Raw genomic sequence first — 13,599 nt, 5'->3', positions numbered from 1 at the left:
AAACCCGTAAAAACATATTTTTTGTTCGCTGGCAACTTTGTATTAAGTAATTTACCTATTCGAATGCCACCCACCATCCTGCTGGTCAGATAGAAATTTGAGCTTATTGCGGGCGGAGGATTGAAGTTAATTCAACCAAAAGTAGTCCTTCACCTGAATGAGAGCCTGAAAAGTTTCTGAAATTTGTCGAAATTTGTCGAAATAAAGAACAAACTAACAAACTTTCTTTTTTATATATTAGATAACATTATTAACAAAGAAAACATTAAATTTTTTCCTTACAGTTTTTCCTAGCTTTTCAGATTTATATAGAGACATATTTTTCATTCGATGACTCATACTCGATGGATTTTTCAGCCGCCGATATAAATGCATAAATCATGCATTTAATAAACTTTAGTATCGATTAAATGCAAATCAATTCAACAATATTAAAATTGCTTGAAAGAAGGATTAAAAATAAATATATCCACGCGATAACATATATAAACAATAATAAAGAAAATTCTCCGAAAACTTAATCGTAACCAAAACATTCTGATAAATACATACAGTATATAAATCTAGTATCTAGTACAAACGTTTTCGAAGTTTGTACTAGATACTAGATTGTTATAAAATTGATATATTATCAAATTATTATTTTGTCTGGCAGATAAAAGTATTGAAGGGCGAACACATGAAACATGACTCATTAATGAAATCGCCACATGCGATTTCATCATCAGATAGCGAAACCAATAATAAAACAGATCGATGGTTACAGTAGAGGAAAAGAAAATTAATTTTCGATGTAGTAAAGTGAATTGTAGTAGGCCTACTAGGAAATAAAAAGCGAAAAAAATAATAATAAAACACAAATAAATCGATCGTATCGAGCGAAAACGCATGTACTGTACAATATTTGCATTTTTATTTCATTTACAGAATTATTATCGATTAGAGTATGTTCGAATTGTCGATGATGTCATATCCTACGAATTATGCAGGAGGCGTTGCAATCGTCTTGCGATCTGACATCAGAATCGTCGGTGGATCGAGCCGGTCTACAATATGGCGTGGATGAGGTTCGATTCTTTCTCTTTAATATGAATTCTCTCCGTAATAACATCTGACGTATACATATACATATATATATATATATATTTAATCTCAGTACTTAAGCTCGAGAATAATTCGTCCACATTATGTTTATCGTCGATATAAGCTAGAATTTCTTAATGGTAAAGAAAAGATGGTAAGATTGATACTAATCTAATTCTCGTGTATACATTACAATATATCGGCTTTTTTTCTTATAATAATTAACTTTCAAAGTATCATCAGTGATGAAATCAAAAGTGATTACTAGGAAGACAATCCAGTTTGTTTTCCTCGTAACTCGCTTTGTAGACTTTTTACACTTGCAAATCGAATATTTAATTTATTATAACTTAAAAAAGAAAAAAATTATATGTTTTATAGTTAACCTAATAGTTTTTAACATGAAAACCTAGTTACTTGTAAGTCACACCCTTTAAATGTTTCAGTGCATGCTTTGAAATGTTAACAAGATAATGCTCCTGTCATTCATGTTAAGTTCTATGCTGGAAAAAGAAATGTGTTTTTATTCTTTTATATATATAATATAGTGTGTATAGTTCATACTGTACTATTGTATATAGAACACTATTACAGTGGTCTCCAAAGTGGGGTACACAAAGTAATACCTTCAAAATACTGTCTGTGTGTCCTGTCCTAATCTTATGGTCCTCCTCCCGAAGAAATAGGATGTCTGTACGTCACTTGCGATCGTGCATGGAAAAAATTCAAATTGCAGGTAGCAGGAATTATATTATATTGTATGGGGAACAGCTTATATTTGTTTTTATCTTAGGGGTACACTGTCAAAAAAGTTTGGAGATCACTGCTCTATTATATACATATACACAGATAAATAATTCAAAATTAATTTTGAATTATTTATCTGTATAAAACTGCTATTAATATATCAGTATTTTGATATATTAAAAGCAGTTTTATGATGATTAAAATATAAAATTTGATGGGAAGTTATATATGATCTTAATTATCTCTATTAAGTTTATATTGTAAATTTTAAGTTATAAATGGTGATAAGGAGTAATCTTTATTTTAAATATTACTATCATTTGTTATTTAAAATGTAACAAAATATTTATAGTTTGGAATCTGATAAACTGTTTTTTTTTTTCTTTTTGAGTTTTGTTTTTCTTTTGATATTTTAAGTAAATTTGATTTGTAAAATTAGATTGATAAGTCAGAATATTTTCTTTTTAAAACTGTTTAATTTCTTAAAAACATATCTTTAAGTAAATAATGTAAGAAAAATATTTAAAAAGTATATGTAGATATTAAATATTTATTTTTAATTAATGCTTTATTAATACTTAGATTTTTTAGAATTAAGATGAAAAATTATTTTACAATAACTCTTGAGATTTTCTTAAGAGATTTCTTAAGAAAAATTTCTTTTATGATATAATAATCTAATATAATATAACTAACTGTCTAGAGAGATGATTTATTATTGATTATATTTTTAACGTATACTACATAATCAGTTTATTTAAATTTAATTAAAATGTTTACAATATAAGAAAACAGCTATACTTTAAAAGTAGAAAATCTAGTGAAAAGTACATACTTCAAATAATCATCTTTTATTTATGGATTGAGCAAGGGGGAAAGTATGTAAGCTTGACTGATTGATTTATATGAAACTTTTATGAGGGGGGTTTTTTTAATAAAAAATTTATTTGTAAACATGACTGATCAATATTTATTTTTAATAAATGATACACACTCATTTTGCTGTGCAAATATGATTATGAAATATTCTTAGTATAACAGAATATATTAAAAATAATATCTCATATTTGTGATTCCTTGATTAATACGTCCTTGATATTATATGCAGTTTATAATTATGTTAATGCGTTGATTTTCTGAGATAAAGATTACTTTTTTATAACCTGTGAAATAATATGATAAATTTTGTCAGCTGAGTTAAATTTATTTATTTAAATAACTTATATCTCTAGTGCATATTGCAATGAAAATAAAATGAATATAGGAACTAAGCAATTGCATTTAATTGCAATACATTTTAATAATTTTTGAGAAATGTAAATTTAAGAATGTAGATCATGTGATAAGTTAAATAGATATTTCAATGTTTTATAATATATAACTTTTAATAAAATAATAATTTATAATTTAAGTTTAGTAAATGTATTGATTACTGATTAAGTTTACAGTACATAAAATGGTATAATAATGTGTTACATACAAAGTATACAAAGTTTATCACGATATTAGAAAGAACTCCTGTTAAATATATTATATATCACTGAAATGATAGCTTAACTATGATAAACATCTGTAAAAATAAAAATAAAAAATATTGTAAGCTATCCATTAAACATGTGCCAATTGTTTGTTAGCTAATTATACACATAAGAGAAGTATTTGAAAGGTTAAATATGAAAATTAACAGAATAGAAATAATAAATAATTAAACACATGAATTAAAAAAAGCTTTTCAACATAAGCTTAAAATTTTAATTGTAAAATTAAGGATTTCAAAGATTTAATTATTTTATAAATTAATGAAGTCCTTGTGAATTAACTGTTGATGGTTTATTTGCATGTACTGCACACTTGATAAAATAGTTATTTACTATTTTATCTTATTTAGATTTAAATTATGATTTTGTTAAAGCATTTGTTGAAGTATATTCATCATTAAACAAATTATACATCTGGACACTTATTAAAATATACTTAGCAGTATTGAAATGTATAATTTTGGGATGATGAATTTGTTGATTTAGACTTTTAAATAAGGTAATTGGTTCATGCACTATACTTTATTATCAACAGATTGCTGAGGTAAAGAAAGAAAGAGAAAAAAAAGAAAAGTTGATACATTAATGTAATTAATTTTATTCCAAAAGAAAAAGAAAATTTATCATTTCTTATATGAAAATTGACTTTTCTAATTACTTCAGCAAAGTATTTTATAAACTGAATATCTAATTAGAAATCCAGAGTTGCAAAATTGACAGAAAAATAATGATAAAAATCTGTATATTTTTAAAATTAATTTTTTAAACATTCTTTCTGATTCAAGTATACTTACTGTTTTTAAGTGCTTGGATAATAAGATAAACAAAATTTTTTTGATACAATTGAATGAAAAAGATAGTTTTGCTTTAATTCTTTCTATACAAAAAACATCTTTGAATATTGCAATCATTTCATACAGTAGTATTAAATATTTATATAATCATCATCTATAGAACTAGATTAATGATTATAATGTTTGCTATCAAGTTATTTTTGGTTGTGGAGAGCATTTCATTTTTTTTCCTATATTTCAGCAAAATTTATAACATTTCTTTTTCCTGTCAGGTACAAACTTTAATGTGGAAAATATTTTAAGGTTTTGTAGCATAATATTGCTATTATATATTATATTTTTTCACATTTTTAGATCACGTATTCGACTGCAGAAGTACTGCTTAAGGTAAGAGAATACCGACTCTATTGATTCTGTACCTGACAAGGTGAAGTGAGATACCTGGCTTTACAATAAATCTGATACTGATATCACATCATGTCACAGGGTTATTATGTTAAATCTACAGGTATATTTTAATGTTATTGCTATCTCTTTGTCTGCTCACCTATTTACTACGTTTTTCACGTATTAATATTTTATTCTGTTACATGTTTAGATGGAAATATGAAAGATAAAAAAAACACTATTTCTAGGATACAGAGATTGAAAAGACATTTGAGTTGTGGATTTGGTAGACTTTGTAAGTTCTTTTCACATTTTTCTTTTCTTTTTTTTTTTCGTTCTTTCGTGTTTATATATGAGGAGTGAATGTTAATGCGACGGGAGAGACGAACTCGCAAACGGAAATTTTAATAATAGTGAATGGGGAATTTTAAAATTCATTTATAAATTCTAGTGGGGATGCAGTTTTAATGAAGGCAAAAATTCCATTTTGAGGCGGTTTTTTCGCTTGGAAAAACACCCGGAAATTTATCGTTGTCCTCCAATGATCCGTCATCAACTGGGTTTTGGTTGGAGGGCGATGTTCAGCCGACTTTCAGGCGCCGGTTCGCGACACGATGACAGGTGCTGTTCGATTGTTCGTCACTCCCTGCCAAGGTGGCTTCTGTTCAGAAGCTCTAACACTGACACTCACGATGTTTAATATGTGTAGGTTTCTAAATTGGCTTAATATTGTAATTTATAGTAATAGTAGTATAAAAAACAAACAAAAACTACACTCGTGTTTGTTTATTTTCAGCCGTATCCAAAGAAGACATTGTTCCCGAATTCGATCAAGACAACGAGGTAAGTAGATTTTATATATAGATTCTTCTTACCAGGTTTGCTGATACAACATTAACTATTGACACGCTTAGGTTATAAGGAAGACGGAAAAACGCGGTAGAAAGTTCCATTAGTTTATATGACCACGTATCAGATAGAAACATGGTCGGAATAGGTTTTTTCTTTTCCTCATCTTTCCTTTTCACCGAATCTCTAGCACAGTTAATTTCCATTAGCCGTAGCTACTAAATAAACCTTAGAAACGCATAATGGAAGAGGAACACTTTCCTTTCGTTCCGATAGTTTAATTTAATTAGGATATCTTCGAGGAATCGTTAATTGGATTATCTGCATCGATTAACCGCAGAAATAATGTTAAGTTTTACAATTACTTTCGGGATTTATCTTTAAAGAGTAAAATTGTCGTCAATCGATTCCATAATTATTCCTGCCCTTTGTCTAATCGGTAACAACGATAAAGTTAAAATTTTCGCAATATCTCCGGTATTTAATATTTTGATGTTTCATTGTCGTCATCGCATTGTTTTATTTTTATCTTTCTTTTTATAGAATATTGAAGTAACAAAGGTTACTCTGAACGGATTAGACGAAGATAGAACGGAAATTTTATGCCCGTCAACAGCCACGACGCTCTGTACTCCCTTATCCGATACGGTGGATAACTATAAGACACTATACGAACCGAACGGCAATATAAGACCTCCACCTCGCACAAGCTCTACCCACAGCCATCTAGATAATTATAGCAAAAGACACGGCAAACACGGTACGTTGAATTTTAAAATGGAACTAATGACCATAGGTGTCCAAGAACGTCATTCGAGTGAAATATTTGCAGCAGTTAGTCCAGTGAAACGCCAGTGGTCAGCACAGGAATGGGTCATCCCTCGCGAAGAACTAGCCAAAATCACAGAACGAGAATTCCGATTACATATACCACGACGACCCAAATCCGAAGTCATCTGTGGAGGAGAGAGAATGAAATCCAGTCGTTACTCCGGAATCCCATTCTCGGTTTGTATTCATTTTTTTACTATTTATTACGTCATATCCTCTTTATGTGTACGTACGAGTATATATATATATATGTTGACGTAATTAATAGGCAGGATATAGCGTATATATGTAAGTTGCCTATCATTATTTTTTGAGGGGGGATTTGTTGCGGTTTTGAAAAGATGATGAGGCATGTATTATCTTGGTGGAAGCTTTTGTGCTGCAGAAATGGTCACTCGGAAATTAAGGTAATTAAGGTTGTTATTTTCGATTAAATTGGTTTATAATACGCAGACGATGATATAAATTGGTGCTTTGTTACGTGTTTTAATCTGCACTGATTTGTTTATTGATTGATAGCTGTCTCGCTTATTTTATGAGCGCGTATATTCTCTTAAGACAATATAACAAGAATAAAGAATTGTTCTATAATTATAAACAAATTTATTGATAAAATTTTAAATAACTATTATATTTTGATGTATTAAATTTAATTTACACCTACGTTTGAGTTATTTAAAAAAGTAAACTTCCGCTATTTTAAACGGAGGATCAAGAAAATAGTTAACAAAGTTTGATTTCTGTAATATTTTTGTTTTATATGAAAAATTTATATCTAATTGAATGTAATTTTATATTTAAATTAATTTTTCTTTTCCTTTTAAATGTCGCAACTTTTAGTCTGGAAACTTATATGAAAAATTATTTTTACGATTGAATTTGTTCAGAAGCATGCTCTTTATTGAGGTCAATTTAATCTAAGTTAATATGTTAGTCTTTAGAAAATGAATTAATCCTCATCACTGTTTAAATTTATTTTATAAATCGCGTGAACTTAAAGCATAAAGTCTGTATTTTAGGTGGTTTCTATGTCACAAAGTTTCATAGCCCCTGCTATAAGATGAGGAGAAAGTTAATGATAACTATCGTGTAAACTTTAAGGGGGAGAGGAGATAATGATAATGACGTCAAGTATAGGCCCTAAGGGAGAAGGAAATGAAACGATAATTACTGCATTAACTATAAGGGAGAAAGAATCTAACGATAGTTAATCAATAAACTATTAACTAGGGAAGAATTTAATGCTAATTATTAAGTAAACTATGAGGAATTGAGGAGTCTAATGATGATTACTGAGTAAACTATAAGATAGGCTATTGTAATGATAATTACTGTGTAAACTTTTAAGGAAAATGTGAAATGTAACGATAATTCGAATAAAGTTTGAGAGAGAAGTTAGTGAGGATCGTTAAGCCAGTAGAAAGATAGTTATTGAGTTAACGTTAGGTTTAAATCTGTTAAGAGACTTTCGTACCATGAATCATTGATCATTTTCGGTTTTTAAATATGAAATAGTTTCTTGGCGGGATGTAATAATTTTATTATTTGCAATTATATTTTGATATTCGAACGTCTTAAAACTTTTTTATACCGTTTTATGCGTTGTTTTTTTTAATGGAAACTGATATAATAACGCTAATCAGGGAAAAGATTTTATAACAAGTCTGAACTTGAAGAAACAATGCATCACTTATAAGGGGAAGGAAGATAGTGCCATTAATTATTTCATACACTAAACGAGAAAATCGAAACTGTTAATTTATCACGTAAACCGTGAAGGAAAGTGAAATCGAGAACACTTTCTGTATTTAATCTCATAAAATGTTTTGCAATTTTCAACCAATCTTCTAGCATTTATAAATTAAACAGGGAGAACAGTGTAAACCAAGCAAATCCCATCGGATAAACATATCTTTCTAAGAAATTACTGAGAATAAGAGCGAGATCCCCTTAGGACAAGCATATTTATCAATAGTAGAGGGGACGGTGGTTGCTATTGATTCGTTGGTAATTTTTCACGCGATTTATGAGGTGCCGGTGACAAGTCTTCTCCAAAGACGTTATAAATGTTGTTTGGTCGTGTCTCGACTTCTAACTGTAGCCTTCAAAATCGGAATACATCGGGAGCACTCGAATCTGATTATGGAAATGTCCCGTTTTATGTCTTTTTATTGCCGATTAATGAACTCGTTTTGCTTTTAGTTTGCGTGATGCGTTATGCAGAGCTCGTACTTTTCAAGAGCCCGTTTGTTGACCTACGGTTCGTTGGATTTGTAACAATGTCAATACAACTGTTTTCTGTTCGGATGGAGTATTCGATTATTTTTGTTTTTTTATATATTTATCTTTTGGAGGTTTCTAGAATGTACTAATAGATCCATTCTGTCTAGACGATGTCGTTGCATCGGTGCAAAAGGCTTCTAGCCTTTGCAGCTAATTGGCATGTCGCCAGCTAATGCTTTGTTGAAGTCGGGAAACAACTTAAGTTTCTCACACGTAATTTTTTTTTTTTTTTATGTAGGAAATATATTTTATCGTAAATATATTTATTCTTAATGCCCAGTGATGTATTTTAATTAAAATTAATTTTAGCAGAATAACGCAGAACGTCTAATTTTTCTTCGTTTTTAATTTGATTATATTTTATGTTTAAAAAAAAAATTAATATCAAACATTTGTTGTGTGAATGTTAAAGTTCAATGTGCTCATCTACTGTATCGATAAATATTTAATTTTATAGAAAATTTCTTTCTTTTTTATTTTGTTACTACTTGTATTTTTATATTAAGCAAGTTTTTCAATTGCTTTCAAAAATGTTGAGTTTTTATAAAAATTCAGCTTTTAAATTTTTATGAGAAAATAAATTTTTAAAAAGTTTATTTCTTTTACTTTGTGATAAATTCAACATTTTATAAAGTCTTTTTTATGTTTTAAATATATATATATATATAATTGAGAAATTTGAGTGTTACATAAGATCAAATGCCATTATCTATCTTTAGGTGATTGGTAATTATTGGAATGTATCAGATAATAAATCTTTAAGTGATAATGAAATGTTTTTGCACGTGAGGGAGAGGGTCAGTGGTGGTTGTGGAATGTCTGATAGCCATTAGTGTTTATCTAATCATTATTGCCAAACATCAATTCTTGTGACTGAGAAGCTATTAGAACAAATCTTATTACGAAGTGTGAGTAATTAATATATTCCTTAATATTCCAACTTTTTACAGTTTTGCTAATTGGGGGTTTTTTAAATTTATCTTATCCAACATAAAAAGTACAATTGGAAAGGACAGACGAAAAAAAAAATGATTCAATTTTCATTGCTGAAGTGAATGTAGTTAATAAATAAAAGGATTTTAGTAGTGTAAAATCAATTTTTGTGATAAATAAATAATGAAAGATTGTTTTAGTGAGTAAAAGAGATTAATCAATTGGATAAGAATCCCATTAAACTCTTCTGCAGATGGTAATTATGATTCATTTAGTCAATCAACTATATTAAATTGGCTAATTGAATTATTTTACTTTTTTTTTTAATGTCTTGTTTCTAAAATTAAATTGTGTAAAAAAATTATATGAGATTTTATGTTATAAATTAATAAATTTTAGTTAATGCTAGTATTAGATTTGATTTTGTATACTTATTTTTTTAAATATTAATTCTCTCTTCATTTTTTTAAAGCAAGGTATTAATAATTAATAATCACTTCACAGAAAGGAATAAATTTCAAATTTTTCGGAATAAAATTATGCATTAAATAATGTAAAATGTTTTCAATATGATGAATGATACTAACAGAATTTAAAAAGAAAGAAAAACCATTTAAGAAAATTAAACAATATTTTAGTTTTGTTTAATATTCAATAATTTCTGTTGTAAATTTTTTATATTTTTATTCATCTAGAAGCAATTATACATTAAATAATTAATTATGAATATAAATTTGTGCTACTAATTACTCAATTTCTTGAATTTATTTAATTTTTATTATTTATTATAAACTTGTTTGATCACTGTTATATTATTATCTGTAGGGAGTCTTTACTATGAATCATCTAACTTGGTACATGTACATGTACTTTTTGTGTGAAATTTCATTTACACAATAAATGCATTTTGGAATATAAAATATCATTTTTCATCCTGTTTAACTTCAATGTTTAAAAAAGAATAATTTCAGTTTTATAATAGCTTGATTTTATTTTGTTTTTAAAAACAGATATTATATTTAAAACGTAAAATATTTATTTAAAATTTAATATATCCAATTTTATTTGGTGTATTTTCATTTAGTTTACAAAATATAATATCTTTGACATTTACATCTTATTATTATTAATATATTTAAATAATATATCAAAACCTATTTATTTTTGTTTAATTAAATGTTACAACTCATTATTTTTTGCACTTGGGATTTTGTAGGACAAAAGGTAAATGAATTTATTTAATGAAAAATTCAATTTTGACTCTAAAATGCATAATACATAAGTTAGTTGAACCATAAATATTAATATATTTATTTCATTAAAAATAATTATATGAAGTTTATAATAATGTTAAAATGAAATATATTTTGAGAATTGTTGAATTATATATATTATTAATATGAATGTTTTTGTACTTTTAAGCAATTTACTTTTATCTGTTTTTTAACTTGTAATTTGAGTAGAATTTTTTTTTTAAATAAAAATAGTTAAATATATTTGAAATTTTTAAAATATTAAATGCCATTGTACTAAACTTAAATTTACAGTAAATAAATTAATAATAATAAAACTTATGACGTTTAATTTTTTTTGAATATAAAAATTAACACAATATAATATGAAATATATAAAAGATTATGATGATAAAAATACAGAACTTGTTTATAAATAAATGAATATACAATGTATATTTTTATTAAATTTAATTGTATTTATATTTAATTAAAATTTATGAAAAAATATATATTGTTATTAATGGATTTTATATATGAGTAATAATATAAAATTCATTAAAATGAGTTGGATGAAAAAGCAGTGTGTAAATTTGTTTATAACTTTTTATATTATATATACTTTGCAGAAAAAATATCTTACAAATAATTTGTAAAATAACAATATTATATATTTGATTGCTGCTTTTCTTTTAAACTTTTATATTTATGACTATAAAAATTGAATTATAATGAAATTTATTTTTTATTTTATTTTATTTTTTTGGTGAGGGCTTTATATGTTGAATTTTATTCTTGTCATTATGTATTTTATTTCTTCTTTATAGATTAGACCAGTTTTATTATTTTGTGCCAAAATGATAAAATTGGTTAAATCTGTGAAAGAGATTATCACTGCAGCTCTTGGCCACTATCCAAATAATTGACTTTTTGCTCTAGATTATCTGGATATTACAAAACTTAACAACAGGATGCTCTGTTTCATTATCAGTGGATGTATATGCATTTTTATGTACTATCCTGATATTAATTAAAAGAGAAAGTTTTAGAAGTAATTTTGTTGTCTGATGAAACTTGTAATAAAAACATGCAAATATATAATTGCCAAAAAAGTTTATATATTTAACTATTCCAATTTAATAAAGACTTCATTAAATTAGAATGGTTAAATGGTTTAATAGAAACTGTAAATAAATTAATTACAGTAATTTATACTATTCAAAATTGCATAAATTACATTTGATGGATATTAATTTAAGTGTATTTGATTAAACTAAAAAATTCTATTTGATTATAAGCAATTAAAATTTCTTATCTGCATTCTTCTTGGTATTATTACTTTATACATAGTTAAAGCTAAAAAATCAGTGAAAATACATCTTAATTGTAATCGTTTTTAGGAAAATTTTTCTATTTTGTTGATATATATTAAGTAATTTTATTTCATTAATTGAATATGTATATATTATTTTAAATTTTTTCTCTAGATCAACAATACATTTATAAAAGAACTTCTTTTCTATTATTTTATACATGAAAATAAATTACTTTATAACTTTCTAAATTAATAATTAAAAAATTATAAAATATAAATAATATTTAATATGTAAATAACATAATATGTAATATGAAATTATCAAAAAAAAAAATACATATGAAATGAAAAAAAGAGCAAATGTTACTTCATTATTCAAATAATCATAATGTTGTTTTATGTAAAGATAAAAATCTGAAAATAATGAAGAAAAATTAAATAGTGAAATATATACTAATATATCATCATATTAGACTAAAAACCTGTAAAAAGTTGACTTTAAAATCCTTGAAATATCAAAATTTCTCAGTTTGATATTTGCATTAAATAAATAAAATTTTGTAAAATGATGTAAAATAATTAAAGATTTATATATATAAATAAAAATGGCTTTAAAAAATTTTGAGACATATATGATGTAAAGAAAGGATAAAAATTAAAGTTCATTTATTTGTCAGATGTAATTGAAATACTTCAAGGTTATCAGAATAAATTTTATTCTTGTGCATTATCATAGGTAACCAATTAACATGTTTAACATTCAAGGTTTTAATAAATGGTCAAACAGGTCAATATTAAATGTTTTTTAAAAATTGCTTTATGATTATAATTTCTGTGAACTATTAAGAAAAAGTATAAAAATCTATTAAAATGAAATAAAGTAATTTAAAATATTCAATTAATTAATTATAAATTTTAAATATTTTAAATCAGATATGCAATTTTTATGCTATTTTAAGGCAGTAAATAAATGCCATGTAATATTAAAGTAATATTGAAACTAGGTTAACAAATTAAAAAGCTAAAATATGCCAAAATAAGTTATATTAGACAGACTTTGAAAGTACTAGGGGCTACATATTAAATAGGGGTTTATATATTTTCAGGGAATGCTTATATAAAATGGTATATTTTTTTATTATAAACAAACCATGAAACTGGATCTAGATACAAATAAAGTATCAAAGTAATAAATTATATTTAAAAATATAATTTATTATTTTAAAGGTTGAATTTTTGACATGATCAAAATATTTATATTGTCATCATACAGATGGAAAAATTTTTGAGTAGATTAATGATTGCTAATTACAAAACTATGAAATATATTGTACTTAGTATTATTGATGTACAGTACAATGTTCAAAAACATTATTTTTTACAAAAATTTTAATGAGTTTCTTTATTAACAAAATTTGTTTGTTTTTTTAAGTAATTATTAACATATTTAAATAACTGAAAATTGAAATTATCAAAAATTTTCTTTACAAGTTTTATAGATTTGAAATAGATGTTAACTAATATGTTTGTGCTGTTTATAGTTATATTTTAAATTATGCGGAATTATTTATTTACATTTTATATAAAGATATTACCATAGATACATA

General features: G+C 25.5%; 1 protein-coding gene across 5 annotated transcripts in view; it reads left to right on the top strand.

The window, feature by feature from the left end:
* The first annotated feature begins 981 nt into the window (after positions 1–981).
* The window catches only part of Eip63E (cyclin dependent kinase Eip63E), an 89,841-nt gene continuing 77,223 nt past the window's right edge, over positions 982–13,599 (top strand). For 2 of the 5 annotated variants that reach the window (XM_067264173.1, XM_067264171.1), the window contains exons 1-6: positions 1,005–1,237; positions 4,517–4,670; positions 4,761–4,844; positions 5,346–5,392; positions 5,942–6,158; positions 6,231–6,406. In XM_067264173.1, coding sequence (XP_067120274.1) covers positions 4,640–4,670; positions 4,761–4,844; positions 5,346–5,392; positions 5,942–6,158; positions 6,231–6,406 — 555 coding nt within the window. In that variant the 5' untranslated portion in view covers positions 1,005–1,237; positions 4,517–4,639. Of the gene's footprint in view, positions 1,238–4,516; positions 4,671–4,760; positions 4,845–5,345; positions 5,393–5,941; positions 6,159–6,230; positions 6,407–13,599 lie in introns of all 5 variants that reach the window. The other 3 variants (XM_067264168.1, XM_067264169.1, XM_067264170.1) reach the window with 3 other exon arrangements.

Source organism: Centruroides vittatus, unplaced genomic scaffold (genome assembly GCF_030686945.1).
Source record: "Centruroides vittatus isolate TY-2023 unplaced genomic scaffold, ASM3068694v2 contig_1824, whole genome shotgun sequence".
Lineage (NCBI taxonomy): Eukaryota > Metazoa > Arthropoda > Arachnida > Scorpiones > Buthidae > Centruroides > Centruroides vittatus.
Note: the sequence above shows the minus strand (reverse complement) of the source record. Positions and strands in the feature narration are given on the sequence as shown.